This window comes from Dama dama, chromosome 1 (assembly GCF_033118175.1).
Source record: "Dama dama isolate Ldn47 chromosome 1, ASM3311817v1, whole genome shotgun sequence".
Classification (NCBI taxonomy): domain Eukaryota; kingdom Metazoa; phylum Chordata; class Mammalia; order Artiodactyla; family Cervidae; genus Dama; species Dama dama.
Window position 1 is genome coordinate 47,733,537 of NC_083681.1, and position 23,397 is coordinate 47,756,933.

The 23,397-nt window shown below is 39.1% G+C and overlaps 1 protein-coding gene across 1 annotated transcript; it reads right to left on the bottom strand.

The window, feature by feature from the left end:
• Positions 1 to 5,977: 5,977 nt before the first annotated feature.
• On the bottom strand, positions 5,978 to 23,141 carry LOC133060814 (tripartite motif-containing protein 5-like). Its single transcript, XM_061148596.1, has 8 exons — positions 22,956 to 23,141; positions 14,949 to 15,431; positions 14,271 to 14,366; positions 13,088 to 13,318; positions 9,595 to 9,617; positions 8,295 to 8,395; positions 7,997 to 8,023; positions 5,978 to 7,781 (listed from the first exon to the last, which is right to left on the bottom strand). The coding sequence occupies exons 2-8, from the start codon at positions 15,369 to 15,371 to the stop codon at positions 7,072 to 7,074; spliced, it is 1,611 nt and encodes a 536-aa protein (XP_061004579.1). The 5' UTR covers positions 15,372 to 15,431; positions 22,956 to 23,141; the 3' UTR covers positions 5,978 to 7,071.
• Positions 23,142 to 23,397: the final 256 nt, after the last annotated feature.

Here is a 23,397-nt window from a genome sequence, read left to right on the forward strand (position 1 = left end):
GTGGGTCAATGATAGTTTCTCTCTATCTCAGCTCTCCTCCTGGAAACTGTTCTCCTGTCTCTTCAAAGTATTCTATCCTTTGGAAAACTGAACTTACTGAGCAAGTTAATTTCACAGACACCCAACTTGTCTTGTTTCCTTACTGATAAGCTGTCTGGAGGAAAGAGTAAATTACCCCCTTTACCCCAGTGAAGACCCACACTGAGGATTTCCCTGAGGCAGCAACACTGCTGTGCTTTCCCCTGGCCCGTGTCCATAAGCTAAAGTAAGTGAATCTGGCCAGTCTATCCTATTAGGTCATGTTAGAGGAGATGGCTCAACAAATCTGAAATCACTCAAGTGGTCGGTCAGAGGGGCGATCACAAAGCAGTTGTTCACTGATGCCAACTTTCAGAAGATAGACGTGATATGGCCAAATTGACACTTTTCCTAAATAGGCTGAGAAAGATGAAACTGTAGGCATGACATTTATTGGGCAATGTCATCTAACATTATTTAACATATAATCCCTATGACCTTAGCATAATAATGATAAAGTAGGAAAATTAGTGAGATGGTTAATTTTATGTGTCAACAAGGGGCTTCCCAGGTAGCTCAGTGGTAAAGAATCTGCCTGCCTATTCAGGAGACCCAGGAGACATAGGTTCAATCCCTGTATTGGGAAGATCCTCTGGAGTAGGAAATGGCAACCCACTCCAGTATTCTTGCCTGGAAAATTTCACGGACAGAGAAGCCTGGCAGGCTACCATCTAAGGTGTAGCAAAGAGTCAGACACAACTGAGCACACATGTCAACAAGACTAGTCACTGGGTGCCCAGATTAGACATTCTTTCTGGGTGTGTCTGTGAGTGTGTTGTTTACAGATGAGATTAGAATTGCATCTGGAGACTCAGTAGTTTGCATTCCCCCAGTTGGTTGGACATTATCCAATTTGTTGAAGGAATGAGAACTAAGATATGAGTAAGTGCATACACATACAGACACAGAAACTGGAAAAAAATCCTCTTGAGAATCTCTTGTCAAATCAAAGATTGTCCAAAGTTAAAGAAACTGGGAATTTGAGGGAACAAGTAGGGATGAGAGCAGATATCCCTGATCCACTTTATTTTTTTTTTTTAAACTTTGATTCTATTGGCGTCTTTTAATATTAATAAATACTGGATTATTTATTGGGAATAAAGAAAAGTTGGATTTCTTTAAATAATATTTATTTTCCTTCTTTCCTCTCTTTTTCTAATGGGATACACATTACACTAGTAGTGCCCTTCCTAAAACTGTCAGGTAGCTCTTACAGAATTTCCTTATTTCCTTACTTAGGGCTGTGTTAGATGTTTGTTGCGACATGGGCTTTCTCTATTTGTAGCAAGTGGGGTCTACTCTATTTGCGATGTGTGGGCTTCTCACTGCAATGGCTTCTCTTGTTGCAGAACACACGCTGTAAGGTTAGTAGCTTCACGGCACGCAGTATCTTCTTGAATCAGGGACCCAACTCATGTCTCCTGTTTTGGCTGGGGGATTCTTTACCACTGAGCTACCCGAGAAGTGTTCCTCATTTTTTAGTATCATATTTCTCTTTCCTCTTCTACTTGTATCATCCTTAGATTTCTTTCTGTGAGCTCACAAATTCTCTCTTCCTATGGTCTGCTCTATTTTCAATGTCTTCCAGTGAATTCTTTACCCCGTTGTGTGTGTGTGTGGTGTGTGTGTGTTCTTCAGCTCCAGAATTTGTTTGGCTTTTCTTTAGGTTCAGTCTTTTGGGGAAAGCATTCCTCTGTTCTGTAATTTTATTTCTGAGCTCATTCAACTGCTTTTCTTAGTTTTCTTATCTCTTTGAGTTTCTTCAGACCTATTTTGAATTCTCTATCAGTTAGATCAAAACATTCTGTTACTTTGTTTGGTCTCTGAAGGATTGTCATTTTCTCTTTGTTGAATGGTTTACTGTGCTTCTTCACACTGTTTGATGAATTGTTCTCTGTGCCTGTGAAATTAAATGACAGATTTTGAGACAGTCCTTTCCTTTGTTTTCCAGTTGGTGGCAACAAGGTTTTGAGCTCTCCTATATGCTTTGCCTCTGGTTGTGTTTGAGAAGTGGCAATTTCTAGCCTCCACCATCTCTGTAGGGCTTCCCAGGTGGTGCTAGTGGTAAAGAGCCAGCCTGCCAACCCAGGAGAGACGTAAGAGATGCAGGTTGGGTCCCTGGGTTGGAACGATCCTCTGGAGGAGGGCATGGCAATCCACTCCCGTGTTCCTCCCTGGCTAATCTCGTGGACAGAGGAGCCTGGCATGGGGTTGCAAAGAGTCGGACATGACTGAGCGACTTTCACTTCCTTATGCCACCAAGGTCATTGTTGCCTTGTTTCTGCTAGATTTGCTGTCATCACCAAGATGATGCACTCTTTCCTTGAATCCAGGATCCCCTGAGACATAGGCTCTGCTATTGGGGAGGGGGGAAGGAGTACAGGGGGGAGGGACACAGACAACTGGATCAAGCAGGTCTTCTCAGTATTTAAATTTCAAATAATCAATTTTTTTATATGAAAGTGAAAGTTGCTCAGTTGTGTCCGACTCTTTTGCAACCCCATGGACTGTAGCCTGCCAGGGTTCTCTGTCCATGGGATTTTCCAGGCAAGAATACTGGAGTAGATTGCCATGCCCTCCTCCAGAGTATCTTCCCCACCCAGGGATCAAACCTGCATCTCTACTACATCTCTCCTGGATTGGCAGGAGGGTTCTTTGCCACTAGTGCCACCTGGGAAGCTCTATGTTTTTATATATTGGAGTCCATTTAAAGTTATTACAAGCAACAGTTAGATTTGCCCATAGTATATAATACATTTTCGTACCTTATTTATTTTATACATAGTAGTTTGTATCTCTTAATTCTATATAAATACCTCGTTTCTCCCTGCTTCCCACTCACCAGTTGTAACCACCAGATTGGTCTCTATCTCTAGGATTTGTGTTTGTTTGTTTTTTTCATTTATTAGTTGGAGGCTAATTACTTTACAATATTGTAGTGGTTTTTGCTATACATTGACATGAATCAGCCATGGATTTACATGTGTTCCCCATCCCGATACCCCCTCCCACCTTCCTCCCCATCCCATCCCTCTGGGTCTTCCCAGTGCACCAGCCCTGAGCACTTGTCTCATGCATCCAACCTGGGCTGGAGATCTGTTTCACCCTTGATAGTATGCTTATTTCAATGCTATTCTCTCAGAACATCCACCCTTGCCTGTGTCTGTTTTTTTATATAACTTTGTTTTATTTTTTAGATTCCACATATAAGTGATAACAAATTTCTTTCATTATCTGACTTATTTCACTAAGCTAATGCACTTTAGGTCCATGCATGTTGCAAATGGCAGAATTTCACTTTATTTTATAGGCAAGTAATATTCCATTGTGTATGAAAAGTGAAAGTGAAAGTCACTCAGTCCTGTCCCACTCTTTGAGACCCCATGGGCTAAACAGTCCATGGAATTCTCCAGGTCAGAATACTGGAGTGGGTAGCCTCTCCCTTCTCCGGGGAATCTTCCCAACCCGGGGATCAAACTCAGGTCTCTCACATTTCAGGCAGATTGTTTACCAGTTGAGCCAAGGGAAGCCCAAGCATACAGGAGGTGGTAGCCTATTCCTTCTCCAGCAGATCTTCCCAACCCAGGAATCAAACTGGGGTCCCTGCACTGCAGGCAGATTCTTTACCAGCTAAGCTAGCAGGGAAGCGCCCAAATGATGATGCACACCTCGAGCCAGCCAGGAGTCAAACCTGGACTCTTCTGATCCATAGTCAGACATGTAGTGTGTATATACACTACAACTCGTTCATGCATCTGTATGGACACTTAGGCTGCTTCCCTATCTTGTCCGTAAGAAATAATACAGCTGTGAACTTTGGGGTGCATTATCTTTTTGAATTGATATTTTCATTTTCTTCAGACACATACCCAGGAGTGGAATTGCTGAATCATATGGCATTTCTACTCTCAGCTTTTTGAAGAACCTCTGTACTGTTTCTATAGGGCCTACACCAATTAAAAATTTCAATACTGTGCCAGTGTTCCCTGTTTTTCCTCCCTCTTCACCAACATTTGGTATTTGTGCTATTTATTTTCTATTTGTGGAATTTTGACAATAATCATTTTGACAGATGTTAGGTGATATTTCTTTGTAGGCTTGATTTTCATCAAACCTGATGATTAGCAATGTTGAGAATTTTTTCATGTGCCTGTTAGAAATCTATGTCTTCTTTAGAAAAATGTCTATTCCAGGCTTCTATTTATTTGTGGTTGGGGTCTTGGTTTTTTTGATAAATTTTGATATTAACCCCTAGTGGTCATATCACTTGCAAATATTTTCTTCCTTTCTGTATGTTGTCTTTTCATTTGGCCAATTGTTTTGCTTGTTGTGCAGAAGCTTTTAATTAGGTCTCATTCTTTTTTTGTTTTTGTTTCTATTTCTTTTGCCTTAGGAGACAGATTCAAAAACATATTGCAATGATTTTTATGAGAAACTGTCTTACTTACATTCTCTTTTAGGAGTTTTATGCTTTCAGGGCTTACATTTAGGGCTTTAATCCATTTTTAATTTACTTTTTTATGCAGTCTGAGGAAATGTTCAATTCTATTCTCTTACATATAACTGTCTAGTTTTCCAGCATCAGTTACTGATGAAATTGCAGGACACTTTCTTTAGTCTTTTACTGAGAAGAGAATCTGTAACTGGGAGAAACTTATAGATTTCTATTCTTTTCATCAGCAGGTGGCTTCATTTCTGGGGTCAGGAACCTCTGTGAGAAAGTGAGTACCACACAGTGAACAGATCTTTTCTTTTGTATATAGACATTCAGATCTTCATTTTCTCATAACTAGGTGCTTCATCCTGAACTGGAGAATGGGGCATTCCAGTAAAAGAAAAGGCATCAATGTCCCTGGAGAGTCATTGGTCAATAATTCGAGAGTACAGATTTTTCCTAGTAAGTCAGAACTTTAGTCATAGTAGCAGTGGGCAGACAGGAAGGCAGAGGTCAAAGGGAAAATTTAAAAGCCCCAATTTTTTCTGTTTCCAAGAATCAGTACTAAGATATTGATTGTGCATACACACACACACACACACACACACACACACAGAAACAGTGGAAAAGTCTTCCTTGATAACCCTTGTCTCATCAAAGGTCTTCCTAAAATGAGAAAGTTGAGAATTCCTGAGAACAAACAGGAATAAAAGCAGTTATAGCTTAAACAAATAACCCATTTTATTTCTTTACAAAGAAAAAAATGAACTATGATTTGCTTGGAGGAAGACTGGGGAAAAATTCCAAAAGATATGGGGATTCCATCAGTCCCTGAAAGAATATTCATTTCAGACATAATTATTTCTCTAATCTCACTAAAGGAAGATAGTAGAATTTTCTCTTCCTTTTTATGAACTTTCACCTCAATGCAAAAGTCTGACCAAGGCTCAGAAAACATTTATCTATACCACTGTTAAGAGATCCCATGACTACACTTTTGAGTATTAATGTATCATTTTTACTGTGAATGTAATCATTGTGAATTTTTTAAAGCTGGACAAACAGACCATGGGTTTCCCTGGTGGCTCAGACAGAAAAGAATCAGCTTACAATGCAGGAGACCTGGGTTCAATCCTTGAGTCAAGAAGATCCCCTGGAGAAGGGCATGGCTACCCACTCCAGTATTCTTGCCTGAAGTATTCCATGGTCAGAGGAGCCTAGCAGGCTATAGTCCATGGGGTCACAAAGAGTTACACATAACTGAGTGACTTGCACTTTCAAATAGACCACAAAATGAAATTCAACTTCAATGAAATAGAATTACTACAGAAAATGTTTAAAATGTGAGATAATTTGGCTATCCAAAAATTTATTTAGTAGTTAGGTAAGATTGAGAAAAAATTGCAATTCTTCAATTTATTCTGTTTCTTAAAACAAAGAAATAATGTTGAAAATAAAGTAACATGCATTCTGAAAACGATTTATTTCAATCACAGTGAGAAGGAAACAAAAAGGAATAGACATTTATACTAGGCTTCCCCTTATGGGCTAGAAATTACAGAAGTTATTGCAAATGTTGTATTGTTTAATTTTCAAAATATTAATCAGGTGACTTTTTAAATGAGAAACTGAACTCTACAGAATTTAGTTTACTTGATAAGAGCTATTATGTAGAAACATAAGAATTATAATAAAATTCTGTGATCACACACACATACACACACACACATTTTTATGGCAGGAAGAGCTACAGTAGTCTTGACAGCAGCACAAAGGTATCTAGGATCTGAAAAATGAGACTTCAGTGAAAAGAACCATTGTATTCCTGAAGGAACAAATCTGTTTAATGAGACACTGATATAGGTTATGTTGTTTAGTAATTAATAGATAAAATATTTATTATTGAGACAGTTATATGCTTTACACTTGGTTGCATTTCTCACAATGATCTTGTATATGGTACAATTTTATAACAAGATTGCTTTAAGGAAATAAACATATCACTTAAATATGCTATTCAAGTTTACACTTCTAATATGTAAAGACAGGGCTTGAATTTAGACACTCTGAACACAAAACTTTCATTCTTAGTACATATCATTTATGATATTTTCCCCTTAATTCCTTAATGAATATGGGCATCATGGATAAACTGAGACACAGCTCAGCACTCACTTTTTAGTGAAGGACTCCTATACTAGGTCTAATATACAAATGTTGTCGAAAAGTTTTCTTTCATTTTCTGTCAGTGGCGGAGTAAATGAGATTGTAAAATTTGGCAAAGGTGTTACATCAATACTGCTCTTTCTTTATGGGGCATCCATCATTTTACCATGGGTAAGGAAAATTAATTAAGATTTTCTAACACATACCTGATATTGGGGAAAATATGACACAAGGGAAATTGTTCACCCTCTTAATGAATGAAGGATGTTCAAATGGAAAAAAAAGAGAGGCAGCAAGGAAAAAGGGTAAGAATGTTGCAGACAAGCACAGGTGTGTTAGATGCACCTACAGTAAGAGGCACTATAGAGAAGGGAGTGTGAATGTCAGAAGACTCAACAGCTTGGTGAACACAGAGTCATGGGTGCTTCACATTGCATAGGATGGAAATATGGAACTGTTCTCTGAGGAAAGGAACATGAAGAGAATTTATAAATGGGAAACCCATGGTTGGTGACATTGAGAAATAAGACAGTGCGAGCCTCATAGTCTAGGAAAACCCCAACACGATGGGGAGAAACACTCAGGGAGAGGGTTAAAATCACAGGATGTGAGGAGGAAGATTCATCAAAGGCATTATATACAGAATCATGCTTTAACCCTATGACCCAATAGCCATTTTTAGGTTGATATCTTGAATAAACATTTTGACTACTGCCATTTGTAGGTTGATATCCTGAATAAACATTTTTTCTACGGCCATTTTTAGGTTGATATCCTGAATAAGCATTTGTGAAACTGAAACTTGAAGGTTGACATTCTGAATAAACATTTAGATAATTTTGACTGGTTTCGAATGAAAACACCATGGTATTTTCACAGTCTTCACCACATACCCCCAGGATCCAGGCACGTTTCTCTGACACGTCTACCTCCCAGTAATGTCTCCCTGATGTGATAACTGGGAAGCCCAGAACACCAAAATTTTCATAATTATGATTCAGACCTGTATTAAAGTCCTGGTGATTGGACGCATATCTCACTTGTCTCTGATCCGGAGAAATGACAACATTTGCACCCCTGGGAGAAGTCAGGGTCACCTGAACTGTTGAAAAATATAGGCTTGGGTTAGGGTAATGATGTAGTTTTCTTGTGACATTTTGAAAGGGATCTTTAGAATAACTTGACTGGAAAAGTAATATGTTTGCGTGTATTGAGAGGGAAAACATGGGTCTTAAAACATGGGACCTACTAGAAAAAGAAAAATTCTAAAAGATGATGAGAACAGGGTGGCTTGATTATACTATGATGCCTCCTTACCCCAGTAGCGTTGCACATCTGTCAGCTCTGAAATGATAAAAAAAAAAAATCACAATATTAAATATAAGCAATAGAGTCAGCCCTGAAATCTATTTTCTTCCGGATGAGGGGAATGGCTATGGTGAGGTAGTGAACTGGCAAAAGACAGGATGAACAAAGCCCCCGGTCACCCCCCATAAATATGACCACATCCTTAGCACATAGTGTCTGGGCTTTGCTGTCTCCATCCACACATAGAAATTGGAGCCTCCTACCCATTTTTCCTCCATCAAAGGAGCCCTCCGACACCATTCCTCACCATTAAACACACGCAGTATCTCTCTCAGATCAGGAGCTCGAAACACTCTCCTCTGTTCCTTGGGGAAAGTTTTTGGCTTCTTCAGAGCCAAGGATTCACTCCTAGGGAAGACAAATTTGATGCCCACAAATGTGATCTTTTTTTCCCCTCTAAACCACTGGCTTGCTATATTTTCACCCTGTTTACGGGCTTGAATTGTCTTTCCTGGAGACCTTGGGAAAGAAGAGAGTGGATGCCTGATCTTGGAGCAAGAAAGAAAGTGTTCATGTCTACCTTCCCAGGTACCCTCTGTGTGACCTGGATGGTCTTAAAATGTCAGAAGGGGAGTGTCTTCCTTCTATAATGAAATAACCCACCATACTCCACCTCCTAGGGATCATATGAAATTATATGAAGCAATGGATTTTACAAAACAAAACTTTGGTATCTAAAAAAACATAATGTGTGGAAAAGTCCCTGCACAGATGTGTGTTTCCAGGAAGGAGTCAGAAAGTGAGGTTGAACAATCTGGCTCCTGGGTATTTGAGACATACCAGGTATGAGAACACTCTCTAGAGTCCCAAGATCTTCAAAGACTTCTGTCCAATAGAGAGACTCTCAGAATACCCTGAGATTTCACAATCACTAGGAATAATTACAAACCCTTGGAAAAGAAGACATTATGAATAACAAAGAGTAGTCTGACTTTCACGTGTTTGCAAAGATCTTGATGTTGCCATGTAGGTGTGCAAATTCAGACACAATGATTCTATCTTTCTGTTCTGGTTTCTAGAGTATGTGACCAAGCCTGATCAATAGTTTGCTCCAGGGCCAAAATATCCCTTGAGATTCAAGTCTGTTTTTGGAAATTTAAGCAGAAAAATATACAAGGACTTTGTCTCTTCTGGGAGCAGAAATTAAAATATAAAGGAGTTGTCTCCAATTCTAGGTGCTTGGCAGGAAAAGAAGACTCAACCTTCACATGACAAGTCAAGCACCTACTAAATATGGGAACCTGAGTTGCATATTGACACACAGTGTGAATTTATGAAGTTGTGGGGATCTGCTACTGTATTTTAATACTGGTACTGACCCAAACTCTGCACTTCCCACAATCAATATTCTCTAATATAGAATCCAGTCCATTATCAATGTTTATAAAACAATCTAGTCCCGATGTATGAACAAAATTTTAAAAGAAGACTATCCTCCATTTTTCTGCCTTGAGCATTGTTTTATCCTAATTGGCCATCAGATAACTCTAAGGAATTTAGGTTATTTTCACAGCATAAATGGACTATCTCTGGTTTCCCACACATACCTTTTCATGATATCATTCACATCCTAGTGAGAAAAGAGAAAACATGAGTCAAAAAGTAGTAAGTCTCCCTACTTCACAAGCTTATTCACATCCCCATCAGCCCTTGATTGTGGAAATAAAGATGATCTCAATGTAAGAGCCAAAAAGTAGAGACAAGTGAAGCCAGTCATTCCAGAAGACACATGCGATGTCAGATTTCCCAAAAGGTAAAAGGCTTTGACCCTTGTAGAAGCATGAGGGAGACTTCTAGTATCTGGAGATGAGACATATTTATGGGAAAAACAAAAAGCTTGTAAGTTTGGTGACCCATGAGATGATCTGAATAATTCACAATTCTTCCATTTATTCAACAAAACTGTACAGTGATGTATTATTATTTGCCAAGCATTAAACCAGGCTTTGGAGAATCAAAGATGAATTCATAATCCTAATATTCCTCAAGCTATTTATACTGCACTTGTTGAGAGTACAAGCAAACAAATATATTACTGTAGGTGGTTTTTTGGTCTCTCTCATTTCATTTTATGCACTATAAGTGATCTCACACTCCCTTAAATCCAGCATACACAGAAGTACAGTTGATTTCTAACACCTTAGCTTTACTCAGCTTTGTCTCTTAAATGCTTGTTAATATATTCAGTTAAACATAAGCCACAGGAATCAGTAACTTAGGATGTCTAATATGTAACTTACTATTCATCAATCAGATTGTCTCCTCTCTTGTACCCCATTTTCATGTTACCAATATGTATTCAGTCACTGTCCAAAAACTAGAGCATTTATCTGTATTGTAGTCTATACTGAGTCTGCTTAGTCCATGACTTAACAGTTTTTAGCCATGTGATCTTCTTAATCATCACATATATTATTTTATTAGTTAGAATAGATATACATCATTTTATCTGATCTCTTTTTCATGAAGCTTTATTTCCTCCATGTTAACAAAAACAAGAGCAACCAGTAGTTTTTGATAAAATTCTCTGTGTTAAAGCTCTTTTGTGTATATCACAAAAGTTAAGTAAAATTAGAATAATTAGAGAGAAAATAAATGATTGTGGGGGGACAACTGCAAATTTATTCAAAGTCTAATTCTTAAGCCCAAACCTTGTCATCAGAAGCCGGCTTGTGTCTTTCGCCAATTCTATTCACTCCACCTCTGCTGACTTTATTCTCAGTTTAAAGAGATGAATCTCCTGATATAAACTCCAGAAGAGAGCTTCCCCTTCCAGTGTAACCAAAAGTTTAGAAGCCTGCAGTTATTAGTTTACATACAATCAGGTGTCCATATTAAAATCATCATTGTGTTGTTGCTGGGAAGAAATGAAGCAATGTTACAGGAAGGTTCTGTATTTACTGAAAATAAATTAGTTTTAGTGTGAAGTAGATCATGGTAGGATAGGAAACACTGTAGTCACTAGAGCAAACCACAGGGGGAAAAAAAATTTTTTTTAAACACAGTTAAAAATAGGAAAGCTTAAAATTTTATACCAGGAATATTTGTTTAACACAAAAGAAGCTAGTTAAGAAGAAAGAGAAGAATGAAAACTACAACAGCCAAGTAGAAAGCAAATAGTGAAGTTTAAATACAGCTAATCAGTATTCGTATTAAAGCTATCATCTTAATACCCCAACTAAAAAGTTAGAGATTGTTGGATGGGATAAAAAGGGCAGAATTAGTGATTGTCATTTATAAGAGATGTATTTTAGATTTAAAGATACAAATGCTGCTGCTGCTGCTGCTAAGTCGCTTCAGTCGTGTCTGACTCTGTGTGACCCCATAGATGGAAGCCCACCAGGCTCCCCTGTCCCTGGGATTCTCCAGGCAAGAACAGTGGAGTGGGTGCAAATGTAAAAAGAGAAAAACTATAGATCATGCAAGCTCTAATGATTTCAAATTTTTATACTATTATGAGAAAAAAATTAACTTTAAAACAATAAAAATTATGAACGAATGAGAGGATAGTTTTATAATGATAAAAGGTTTAGTACATCAAAAAGATAAACCAATTATATATGTGCATACACCTAACAATAGAGATTTAAAATTCACCAAGCAAAATTAAAAGGAAAAATGCAGAATTTAACAATAGCAGTTGCAGATTTCAACTCACTCTCAATAATGAGAGAACAGTTTATATGGAAACCACCCAATTATAGAAGACATGGACAATACAATCTACCAACTTGACCTGACATCTATAGACCATTTCACCCAATGAATGCAAAATACACAATCTTTTCATAATGTAAATTTTTCTGGACCTACAATATCTGAGACCATAAACAATTATCAGTGAATTTAAAAGTTTAAAGGAATAAAATATATATTCTCTGATTACAATTGAATTAAATTTGAAATCTACAGCAGAAGTAAAATTCAAAAATCACCAAGTATTACTAATTGACAATACACCTTCAAATATTTATGTTTTAACAAAAAGAAATTGCATAGGAAATATGAAAATAAGTTTATCTGAATAAAAATAAACACTAAATCAAAATGAATGGAAAAAAACTAAGACACTGCTGCTTATATTATTAAGATGCTCTCAAATCAGTGATCTACTAAGAAAGAAAAGTTGTAAAAAAACAGTGCACATACACACACACATTACACATGCACACGCAAAAGTGTATACAAACACACAAAGAAAACAATAAATGTGAGAGCAGAAATAAATGCATAAGAAAATTTATAAAATAAATAAAATCAATGAAATAATACTTTTGAAAAAAAATTAACGTAATCGACAAAAATAACTAAAAGGAGTAGGGGGAAAAGTGGAGATCTGGAAAGAGCAAAATCTGGAATACAAAAAGGGGCTTTGCTCTGAGTACTATGGAAATTAAAGGTACAATAAGGAATTGTTATAACTAACTTTATGTTTACAAACCAGACAACTTAGGATAGACAGATTCCTACAAAAACATACAATAAAGGACTAACGGACTGCAAAAAATAATCTTAATACAAGTAAAAAAGAAAGAAAAAAATAGTATATTTTAAATGTTTCCAATAAGAAAAACCCAGAGTGAAATGGCAATGCTGGTAAATTATACTGAGTATTTAAAGATAAATAACAGTTCATAAACTGTCTTCAAAAACAGAAAAAAGATAGACAATCTCAACACATTGAGGAAAAAAACCTTCTTGGAATCTGAAGTTAATTTGTCTGTGATAATCTGAATCATGAAAAGGCACTTGATAAATGTTTAGCACGGGACCGCAGAAAACAGGGGCTTATGGAAAATCACTGAACACAATAAGTCTTCTCTAGACAGTGAAGTGTTTGCAATGAGCTTGATAACAGTAAAAATAGAACTTTTCCTTATTATTCCTACATTGAATAATTCAGTTATTCTTATAACCTCTGAAATAGATGCAGAGAAGGTATATTGCAGAGTCAAAGCAACCTCCGCGAGAGCATCAGAAGGATCACAGGAACTGAATTCTCTCATGCCTCAGATGCTGGGGTTCCTTTCCAAGTCTTACCTGCAGCAGCTCCATTGTTGACCCTTGCAAATGGTGCTCCACATCTGAGATGAGATTGGTCACCAACAGCTTCTCTTTGATCAGATCATTCTCAGATTCTGCCAGCTCTTTGAGAATAACTTCCAACTCATCCTTCAGTTTTTTCAGTTCCTTCACCTCCTCACTGTCCAGGATTTGTCTTAGTCTTGTAAAGTTTTCCTGGACACTTTGCATCTCACTTTGTATCTGAATCTTCAGGAAGGAGGAAAAGACAGAGAGAGGGACTCGGGCCATCGGCCTGAGACTGGGAGCCAGAAAAATAACTATTCTGCTTGGGAAGTTCCCACAAGGAGTGAAAGTCTCTCAGTCATGTCTGACTCTTTGTAACCCCATGGACTATACAGTCCATGGAATTCTCTAGGCAAGAATACTTGAGTAGGTAGCCTTTCCCTTCTCCAGGGGATCTTCCCAACCTAGGGATTGAACCCAGGTCTCCTGCATTGTGGGTGGATTCTTTACCAGCTGAGCATAAGGGAAGCCCAAGAATACTGGAGTGGGTAGCCTATCCCTTCTCCAGGGGATCTTCCCCAACCCAGGAATTGAACTGGGGTCTCCTGCATTGCAGGCGGATTCTTCACCAACTGAACTATCAGGGGAGCCCACAAGGAAGTAAAATAGAAAGAGGAAAGCAAAACTTGGGGTAGCTGACTTTGTTTATAATATTTTTTCTCTTTACCATATTTCAAAATAATAGTCCCAAGTCTGCACTGTTGAAGGCAACTCAGAGCCAAATGGGATCTCTGGGTGTGGGCAGCCTTCACACATCTATCCAGGATGCCCATGCCTCCCTCCATTACTCCTGACCCCCTCCCACCACCGTCTCCCAAAAAGTTGAACACTGAGGGCAGAACGATGAGCCATTGTCAGATATCTCCCTGAGAAGACTAATAAACATGACAAGAATGGAATATGAAATTTCCTAGCCATCCTCATCAGAGAGGCCCTCTCTATAAATACTCCCCTTCCAGTATTTATGTTTATTTGTGGTATGGTCCCTTTTTAATACCACACCAATTATAGGAAGGCTGAAGAAAAGGATGAGCCAAATGACTTAACTGTCATGGTGCAAAGAAAAAGGCAGCTCCTTGTGACCAACCCAAGGTCCTGCACCTGTCTAACTTTCTCAGGAAGTGTCTTCTCATACCTTCCAAGTAGACATCTCTTCTCTGACTTCAATTTCCAACTTCTCAGCTTCCTGTTTCTCCGCCTTCAGCCTCTGCAGACATGATTGGAGCGTTTCCTGTGAGAGAAGAATCACACCAGTGTCAAGATATGGGCTTTCTCAGCATCACTATATTGGATAAATGGGATAAATAAGGCTGATTTCCAAAGAGAATAGACTTAACAGAAACTGTGAAAGTGACTAGAATCTCTGACTTGGGAGAAGACCTTGATAGTGAATGTGTTCTTTGAGACTCAAGATATAGGAGACACTGTCCCCTCACCAAGAGAAGACTGGTTCTCTTTGTTTTGGAAGAAACTTGATTCTGTAAGAAAAAAAAAAAAAACGTACACCTCAATCCACCCAGTGTCCTAGTAACGTATCATGATCAGAAGGGTAATGAGAGCTTCTCTTGGCCCCAGATGTCCACGCCCTAGCACAAGATACATGAATGTCTACTTTTGCCTGAGTCCATTTGTTTGCTTATACTTGGGTGGAATGCACAGAAATTTTCTTCACATGTCAGAAGGTAGGCATACAAAGAAAAGGGATCACAGGCCTCAAGTCCCTGGTAGCCAGGTAATTAAAGTCCAATGCAAAGTAGAGATTTCCCTCAAGTACCATTTCCTGCTGTGTTTTTTCTCCATTCTGGTCTCTTACCTGGTACTTTGGTGCAACCTCCTCCAGGAGGAACGTCTCATGACCTCGGTGCGCCTGAGATCGCTCGCAAAGCCAACAAATGACCTTCCTATCCTCTTCACAGAAGAGCTGGAGTTTCTCTCCATGGTGAGCACAGAGATTTCTCTTTTGCTCTTCCTCTTGGTTCCCCTTAACCTCTTGGAGCCTCTGCACTATATTGGCCACCTGCCTGTTAGGCCGCAGGTTCCCAGGCTCAAAACTAACTCTGCATACAGGGCAGCTTCTGTTCCCCTCTTGGCCAATTATGGATTCCTTGTTGTTTACAGTGATACAGGCTTGACAGAAGGTGTGACCACAGTCAAGGCTCAGGGGTTCTGTCAGAAGCTCCAGGCAAACAGGGCAGGTCACCTCCTCTTGTATGTTCATCAGGATTCCTGAAGCCATGGCAGTTGCTCACTGCTCCTTCTTGTCTTGACTTCTGACAGTTCTCTCGTTCACAGATCCCTGAATGATTGGAAAGATTAAAAGTGCAGAGTAAGAAAAGTAGAAGTAAAATGACACTTGTTATCTAGAAATCAGGGATGACCCAAGAACAAAATATTGAAGGATAAAAAATAAAAGGTGGAGACATAAAAAAAGAGCTTCTTGACCTGGTAAAATGATTTTTTATAATAATTCTAAACATTTTGTTTCCATTTCATATCACATGACAAATTTCATCTATCCTTATCTATGCGTTGATTGTTATTTTTCTTTACCAAAACAAAAACATGTGAGCTTTTCTTACTAAGATCTGTGAGTGACCCACCATCTATCCTGCTTTTTCTCCTCCATGCTAAAAGCACACCCTCAATGTAAAAAGCCCTAAAGCGTTTAAGTATTTGGGCTCTTATACCTGCTCTTCTCTCCTCGTGGTGTATCAGTATTACTCACTCTTTTTTTTTTAATTGAAGTATAGTCGATTCAGACTGTTGTGTTAGTATTAAGTGTAGAGCAAAGTGATTATATATATGTGTGTGTGTATATATTCTGTGCTGTGCTATGTTTAGTTGCTCAGTCGTGTCTGACCCTGTGACCACATGGACTGTAGCCTGCTAGGCTCCTTTGTCCATGGGGATTCTTCAAGCAAGGATACTGGAGAGGGTTGCCATGACCTCTTCCAGGGAATCTTCCCAACCCAGGAATTGAACCAGGGTCTCCTGCATTGCAGGCGGATTCTTTACTACCTGAACTACCAGGGAAGGCTATATATATATATATAGGCTTCTGGGTTCAGTCTCTGGGTTGGGAAGATCCTCAGGAGGAGGGCAAGGCAACCCATGCCATTATTCTTGTCTGGAGAATCCCATGGACAGAGAAAGCTGGCAGGCGATAGTCCATAGGGTCTCAAAGAGTCAGACACAACTGAAGTGACTAAGCATGCATACATATGCACGTGTATGTGTGTGTGTGTGTGTGTGTGTGTGTATAGGGCTTTCCAGGTGGCACAGTGGTAAAGAATCTGCTTGCCAATGCAGGAGATGTGGGTTTGATCTCTGGGTCAGGAACATTTCTGGGGTAGGAAATGGCAGCCCACTCCAGCATTGTTGCTTAAAGAATCCCATTGTCAGAGGAGCCTGACAGAATAGTCCATGGAGTCTGAAAAAATCGGACACAACTGAGAAACTGGGCATGCATGCATATATATATGTGTATACATACACACACACGTATATATATTCTTTTTCATATTCTTTTCCCATTAAAGGTTATTATAAGACATTGAGTATAGTTACCTGTGCTATATAGGAAACCCTTATTTACCCATTTTAAGTAGAGCAGATTGTATATGTTAATTCCAAACTCCTAATTTGTTTCCCTTACCCATCCCCTTTGGTAACCATAAGTTTGTTTTCTATGTCTATGAGTCTATTTCTGTTTTGTAAGTAAATTTATTTGTGTCATTTTTTTTCAGATTCCAAATATAGGTGATATCACAATATTTCTCTTTCTCTGTCTTATTTCACTGAATATAATAATCTCTAGGTCCATCCATGTTGCTGCAAATGACATTATTTCATCATTTTTTATGATTAATATTCCATTGTATATATTCTTTATTTATATGTCGATGGACATTTAGGCTGCTTCCATGTCTTGGCTATTGTAAATAGTGCTGCAATGAGTACTGGGGTGATGCATGCACCTTTTTGAATTAGAATTTAATCTGGATATATGTCCAGGAGTGGGATTATAGGATTATACAGAAACACTATTTTATTTGTTTTAAAAAAAAACCTCCGTAAATTTTTCCATAGTGGCTGCAAAAATTTACACTCCCACCAAGAGTCTAGAAGGATTCCTTTTCCTCTGCACCCTCTCCAGCATTTATTATTTGTAGCCTTTTAAATGATGGCCATTCTGACTGGAGTATGAATCTCTCATACTTCAGTACACTCTCTCTTTACATGTTCTTTTATCACATAGACCCTTCTGATGACTTATTATAGTATAACTCTTACCACCATTTGTTGAATATTTACAGTGATTTCCCTTATTAGCATGCCATAATATATGACAATAGGTTTCTGTATATAGTAAAAAAAAAAAAAAAAATCCTTTATCAGATGTGAAAATAAAGATAATGACCTGCAAAAATCATATATCATTAATACACAGAATGGGAATTCAGAGTCCTCCTTGAGAGGCCTCCTAACCCACTGAGTTAGTCAAAGACAAACAGGTGACTCATGGGCCCAATTAATACCAAGGCAATGAGGGTGTAGAAGTAAGGAGACCTAGACAAGCTAAGAGGTCCTGGGTAGTCTCAAGTGTGTAAATATTGATTTCATTTTCGTCCAGAAACATGCCAACCAAGGACATTGATAGGAGATTAATAACATGAAAGTATGAGGATGGTGAGGAGCAAGATGGTGCAAATAGATTCATAGGATCACATGAGTCAGATACATAAAAAAGTAGAAACACAGATGAAATTAATGTTGCTTTTGAGAAAAATATTCTCAAAATATTAGCCAAGATCATTCAACTAATTATTGACAAAAAATTGTGTATTGTCAATTGGACAAATATCCATACATAGAAAGTGGAAACATAGAGTTTAAACTACAATGAATGGGCTTACTATTCACTTGGAAAGTAATAGTACATTAAAATTCAGTTTTATATATATATATATATATACATATATCAGGCTTCCCTAGTGTCTCAGATAGTTAAGAATCTATGCACAATGCAGTAGACCCAGTTTCAATCCCTGGATCAGGAAGATCCCCTGGAGAAGAGAATGGCAACCCACTCCAGTATTCTTGCCTGAAGAATTCCGTGTTCAGAGAAGCTAGGCAGGTTACAGTCCATGGGGATGTAAAGAGTCAGACACAACTAAACAACTAACACTTGTATATATATACATATATATATATAAAGAGATAGAGAAAACATTACTACAGAGACATATGTGTTGTTCAGAAGTCAAAGACTGGGGGGAAATATGGAATTATCCAAAACTTCCAACTTAAAAACATAAGGATTGAACTGAAAACTGAAGAAGATGAAGGAGATATTAAAAGAGAAAGAGAAAAAGTGTGTATTAGGTGAAGGAAATGACCTGTTTGTGGAAGACATATCATCTTGTATGAGTTTTAAAAGGCCAGTGTGGCTGTATACAAAAGACTGCTAGGCTTGTATTACAAGAGGCTGCAGTGACGTTAAATATGACACTTCCCAAATTATTTAACATTTGGGGACCCATTTCTGAGAGTCAGGAGAAGCTATCAATGTTATCCCATCAGAGAAGAGTAGGGGCATGACAAGCTGTGCCTTGGGTTGTGAGATGTTGAATGGACCCAGCGTGGAATTGGGAAGATCAGGTAGGATGCAGCTGCTCAGGGTAGAGACGGTGATAGCTTGAGGGACAAGATGATGAAGGAAATTCTGGGCAGCAGGTCAGAGTGAGAGAAGAGAGGAGGTAAAAGGACAGAACTGGGAGTTGAATTAGACATGTGGGGAAAAGGGTTCATATCAGTCCTGGACATTTTCCTCCTGTAAAGATCACATTGTCCTTTTTGTTCCTAAGGTTTTTTTTGTTGTTGTTGCTGCTGTTTTTGTTGCATGTGTTTTGTGTTTCCGGAAACCTACTGGATTGCAACAAAGTGGAAAGTCAGCAGCCTTTCATGACCACATTGTTGACAGCAAAACTAGCCTGATGTATGAAGTGCATTTGGGCTAGAAAGACTTTACATGGAACTTAAATGATGACTGATGAACATACATCTCATTTTTCACAAGGGAATTGTGAGTCTTCTGTCAAATATGTCTGTTTTAGGTCCCTAGAAGTTGCGCTCATGATCATTTACAAAGAGTTCAGATCTTTACAGAACTAGGCTTATCTCACCTGTGGTGGACTCACACACATTCATCTAGCATGGTTCCTTACAAAGTTGAGATGACAGGGATAATGTCCCTCCTGTAAGGAACATCTCTGAGAGCTCAACTAAAGCAGCTGTGCCCAATGCTAGTTCTCCAGTCCTGTAACTCCCAGCTAAGTTTAGACAACCTGGCAGTTTATATTTTATGAGGTTGTATGGGTAGGATTGGTGATTCAGATTGGAAACCACTGCTTGTGGTCAGTCGGTGGGAGTATCGCAGAGCAGTAGCCCAGTGATGCTCATTCTTCAACCTGGACTCACTATAGCCCTGTGGCCATAGTCCAAACTCAGAGGGTCTATCAGAGGTTCCAGGCAAAGGGGACTATGAAGCAACAAACAAGAAAGGGAAGATCTCAAGTGATATTCCTGTCTTAATGGTTGCCAAAGTTTGATGTCAAAACAAAGATCTCCAGTGTGAGACAGCTAATAATCTCTGTTTGCTCTGAACAAGGGGATGAAAGCTATACAGCCTGCACAGAGTTCAACTGAGACTTACTGAAAATCTCTAGCTGTGCCATGTTCATCCTACATGAAGGATCCTGATAAAGATGAGGCTGAATCAAAAAGTCTACAAACCATAAATGCTGGAGAGGGTGTAGAGAAAAGGGAACCCTCTTACGTGGTTGGTGGAAATGCAAACTAGTATAACCCCTATGGAGAACAGTGTGGAGATTCCTTAAAAAAATGGAAATAGAACTGCCATACGACCCAGCAATCCCACTGCTGGGCATACACACGGAGGAAACCAGAATTGAAAGAGACACATGTACCCCAATGTTCATTGCAGCACTGTTTACAATAGCTAGGACATGGAAGCAACCTAGATGTCCATCAGCAGACGAACGGATAAGGAAGCTGTGGTACATATGCACAATGGAATATTACTCAGCTACAGAAAAGAATGCATTTGAGTCAGTTCTAATGAGGTGGAGTAAGTCAGAAAGAGAAACACCGATACAGTATATTAACACATATATATGGAATTTAGAAAGACAGTAACGACTCTATATGCAAGACAGACATCCCTCTGGATGGGGTGGGGAGGCAGGTGGAAGGGGGGTTCAGAATGGGGGGACACATGTCCACCTGTGACTGACTTATGTTGATGTATGGCAAAATCCACCACAAAATTGTAAAGTAATTAGCCTCCAATGATTATATAAATAAATACATTTTTTAAAAAAGATAAGGCTGAAGGTGAACAGGAAATATAACCCAGCTAATGTTACAGATATCGAAAATATGCCCTTTGCCCCTGACTGCAAAGATCAAGTGCCCCAGATCACTCTCTGATGAATAAGATCAGAGGTTAACATTATTCAAATCTAAGACTAAAACTGTGATCCAAATCTGGTGAGGGGCCTCCAGTTATGTCTCAGTGCATTCAAGATCCAGCCAATGCTCAGATGCATCAAGAACCTATTGAGAAGGGAGGATCAGAACATGCATTCAGACATGGGGTGGCAGAATTTATTTTCTCTGCAGAGCTAAGAGTTAATGTCAAAGCAGTGATCACCAGACACAGAAGAAACTAGTTCTCACATATGAAGAATGATACCTCACCACTATCTAAACAGTGACCTAATGTCTCCCCAACAAGCAGGAAGGTAGATGAGGGAACATGAATCACATCTGCTTGATAAAAACTTCAGGTGATTGCACCTTACAGGTTGGTCATCTGACATTTGAGCTCATGAAAATACAAACTCACAATATCTCAGAGGTAACAACTATAGATCCACAAAAAAGGACATAAAACTACAATAGTTAAGTAGAAGTCCAAACAGGAAATTTATAAGCAGAACTTTCTTCTTCTGTGACTGCAATAAAGCTGTTTCTGTAAATATGATAGAGCCACAAATTCTTGATGTTAGATGGGAAACCATCATTTCTGTAAATCAAATCAGAAAGTGAAATTGTGCTTTGTTTTATGTGCTAGACAGTTTTCTACTATTATACAGTATAAACTACTTATAACACTTGCAAAATAAAACCTGAAGCACTAAAGTAACAAGTCTATTTGAAAATCATGTAGTAATTACCATGGCTGCAGGGAGCCGGCCTGAACGTACAGGTCCCTTACGGCCCTAAGAGAGAACAAAGGGTCTCTCTTTGTCCTGCCACCCCTTCTTGTTAAAGTATAGACTGGCATTTGTCTCCTTCAGGGAAAAAACACCCTGGTGACCTTTCGCCTGTTTTCCTGGTGCTGACAAACTTGCCATGCTTGAAGCCTGTTTTCTATCTAGTTAATGTTCTATTGATGAAGCCTGTTTTCTATCTAGTTCTATTGATCTTAATCATGTTGGGCGCTAGGGTAATGCTTTACTGATCTTAAGTGTAGGAATTTAAAACATCTGTGCCTGTAGCTCTGCATGTATGCAAACCCTCGATCTATTTTTAGTAACTCCTGTTAGCATATATATAGGTGTGGTATTCTTCAATAAAGTTGTTGGACTCAGACGCAAGCTGACTCCGTCCCTCTCAACCCATCTTTCTGAGTCTTATTTCCTAGGTACTCTGGTAATTGCGTTCTCGACCAGTTCGTTTGCCGGCAGGCTCTGGCACATGACAGAGGTTCACTGTGTGAATTCAGAAGATGTTTCTAACACTGGCTGTGGCTGAGAGGGTGACAAGGAATTTGTAGCAGAGATGATAATGTCCAAAAAAGATTTGGTCAAGAGAAAAGAAGTCATGGTGAGAAAAGAGATTTGACTTCCATTTCTGTGCCTTGAGTACAGTGGGTACAGCTGTAACTTCTATAGGAAAGAGGAAGGGAGATAAACACAGTGGTTCCTCTAACTTAACTTTCCTGGTTAAGTCTCATGATGTGGTATAAGAATACTTCTCTAACATCTTTGATATCCTTAGTAACAATCAAATAACACGTCTTTAAAACTTAAAGTTAGATGTCATTGTTACTAGAAGTTAGATGCTTCCAGATGGCACTTCTGGAAGTTTTTCCCAATTTTTCTACTTGCCCCAAGTAGTTTTTCTACTTGCCCCAATCTCTCAGCTGAGCTGCTTCTGGGTGGCACATCCCGCTGAAGGAGAAGCATGAGCAGGTTAGGGATGTAAGGAAGTGTAGCATTTCCCTGTGTCTGGACAAGAGAATTCATGAGAGGCTGCAGAGCTTGCCAGATGTCACAGCATCTGACTTCTGAGCACAGGCAAGCCTAGGGAATGAGAAATGATCTATAGAGCCATGCAGAAATATTGTATTTCTACACTGATAGAAAATAAAATATCAGGACTGGAAGACCCTTCAGCCTTTGACCTGTTATTGAGGGAAGGGACTTTCTAACTCTGAAAGACCAAAAATTCTGGCTGTTCTCAGTATGTTCGATTCATACTTACAGAATACAAAGGCTCTGTGGGTAGATTCACCGTACAGAAATAAACAGTCCCTTCAAGGAACAAACAAAGCCTTTCTTTTCTTCCAACCACCTTTCTCCAAAGAATTCCCCTCCCCCAGACCGCTCTTCAGTCCACACTCTAACCCGGAAGCCTGCAGGCTGGGCCTTTCCCCAGCTTAGAACAGCTTGCTGCTGCTGCTGCTGCCAAGTCACTTCAGTCGTGTCAGACCCCAACAAATAAAACTCACCTAAGCAGATTCCGTTTTCTTCTTGTGTATCTTTCAAATTCTGCGCTCCACAAACCACTTAGTTATCCTCAGATATGAATGGAGAAGTTGTCAATCCTTGGAGGAGGGTGAGCATTTGTCCTGGACACATGTGTTCAGGATTCACTCGCCTCACCAGGGGCCTGAAGGAAACTGAAAGTTAACTCCTAGTGGGTGGAGTTCGGGCAGGAAGAGAAACTATGGGCCAGTAAGAGGCATGCACATAGGGCCTCTGGAAAGTAATGAGGCTTTTGTGCCTGCGATTGATAGGTCAGTGAGTGCCTTTTATTCCTATCTCAGCTCTTCTCCGAGAAGCTATTCTCAAGTCTCTTCAAAATAATCAGTCCTTTGGAAAACCAGGCTTCCCAAGCAGTGCAATTTCACACACCCACCTTGTCTTGTTTCCTTACTAAAGAGCTGTCAG

Coding starts and splice junctions, on each gene's coding strand:
- LOC133060814 (XM_061148596.1), bottom strand. CDS start 15,371: ATGGCTTCAGGAATCCTGATGAACATACAAGAGGAGGTGACCTGCCCT. Junction 13,319..14,270: donor AAGAGATGTCTACTTGGAAG/GTATGAGAAGAC, acceptor TCCTTCCTGAAG/ATTCAGATACAAAGTGAGAT. Junction 8,396..9,594: donor GTGAATGATATCATGAAAAG/GTATGTGTGGGA, acceptor TGTCTTCCCTAG/GAGTGAATCCTTGGCTCTGA.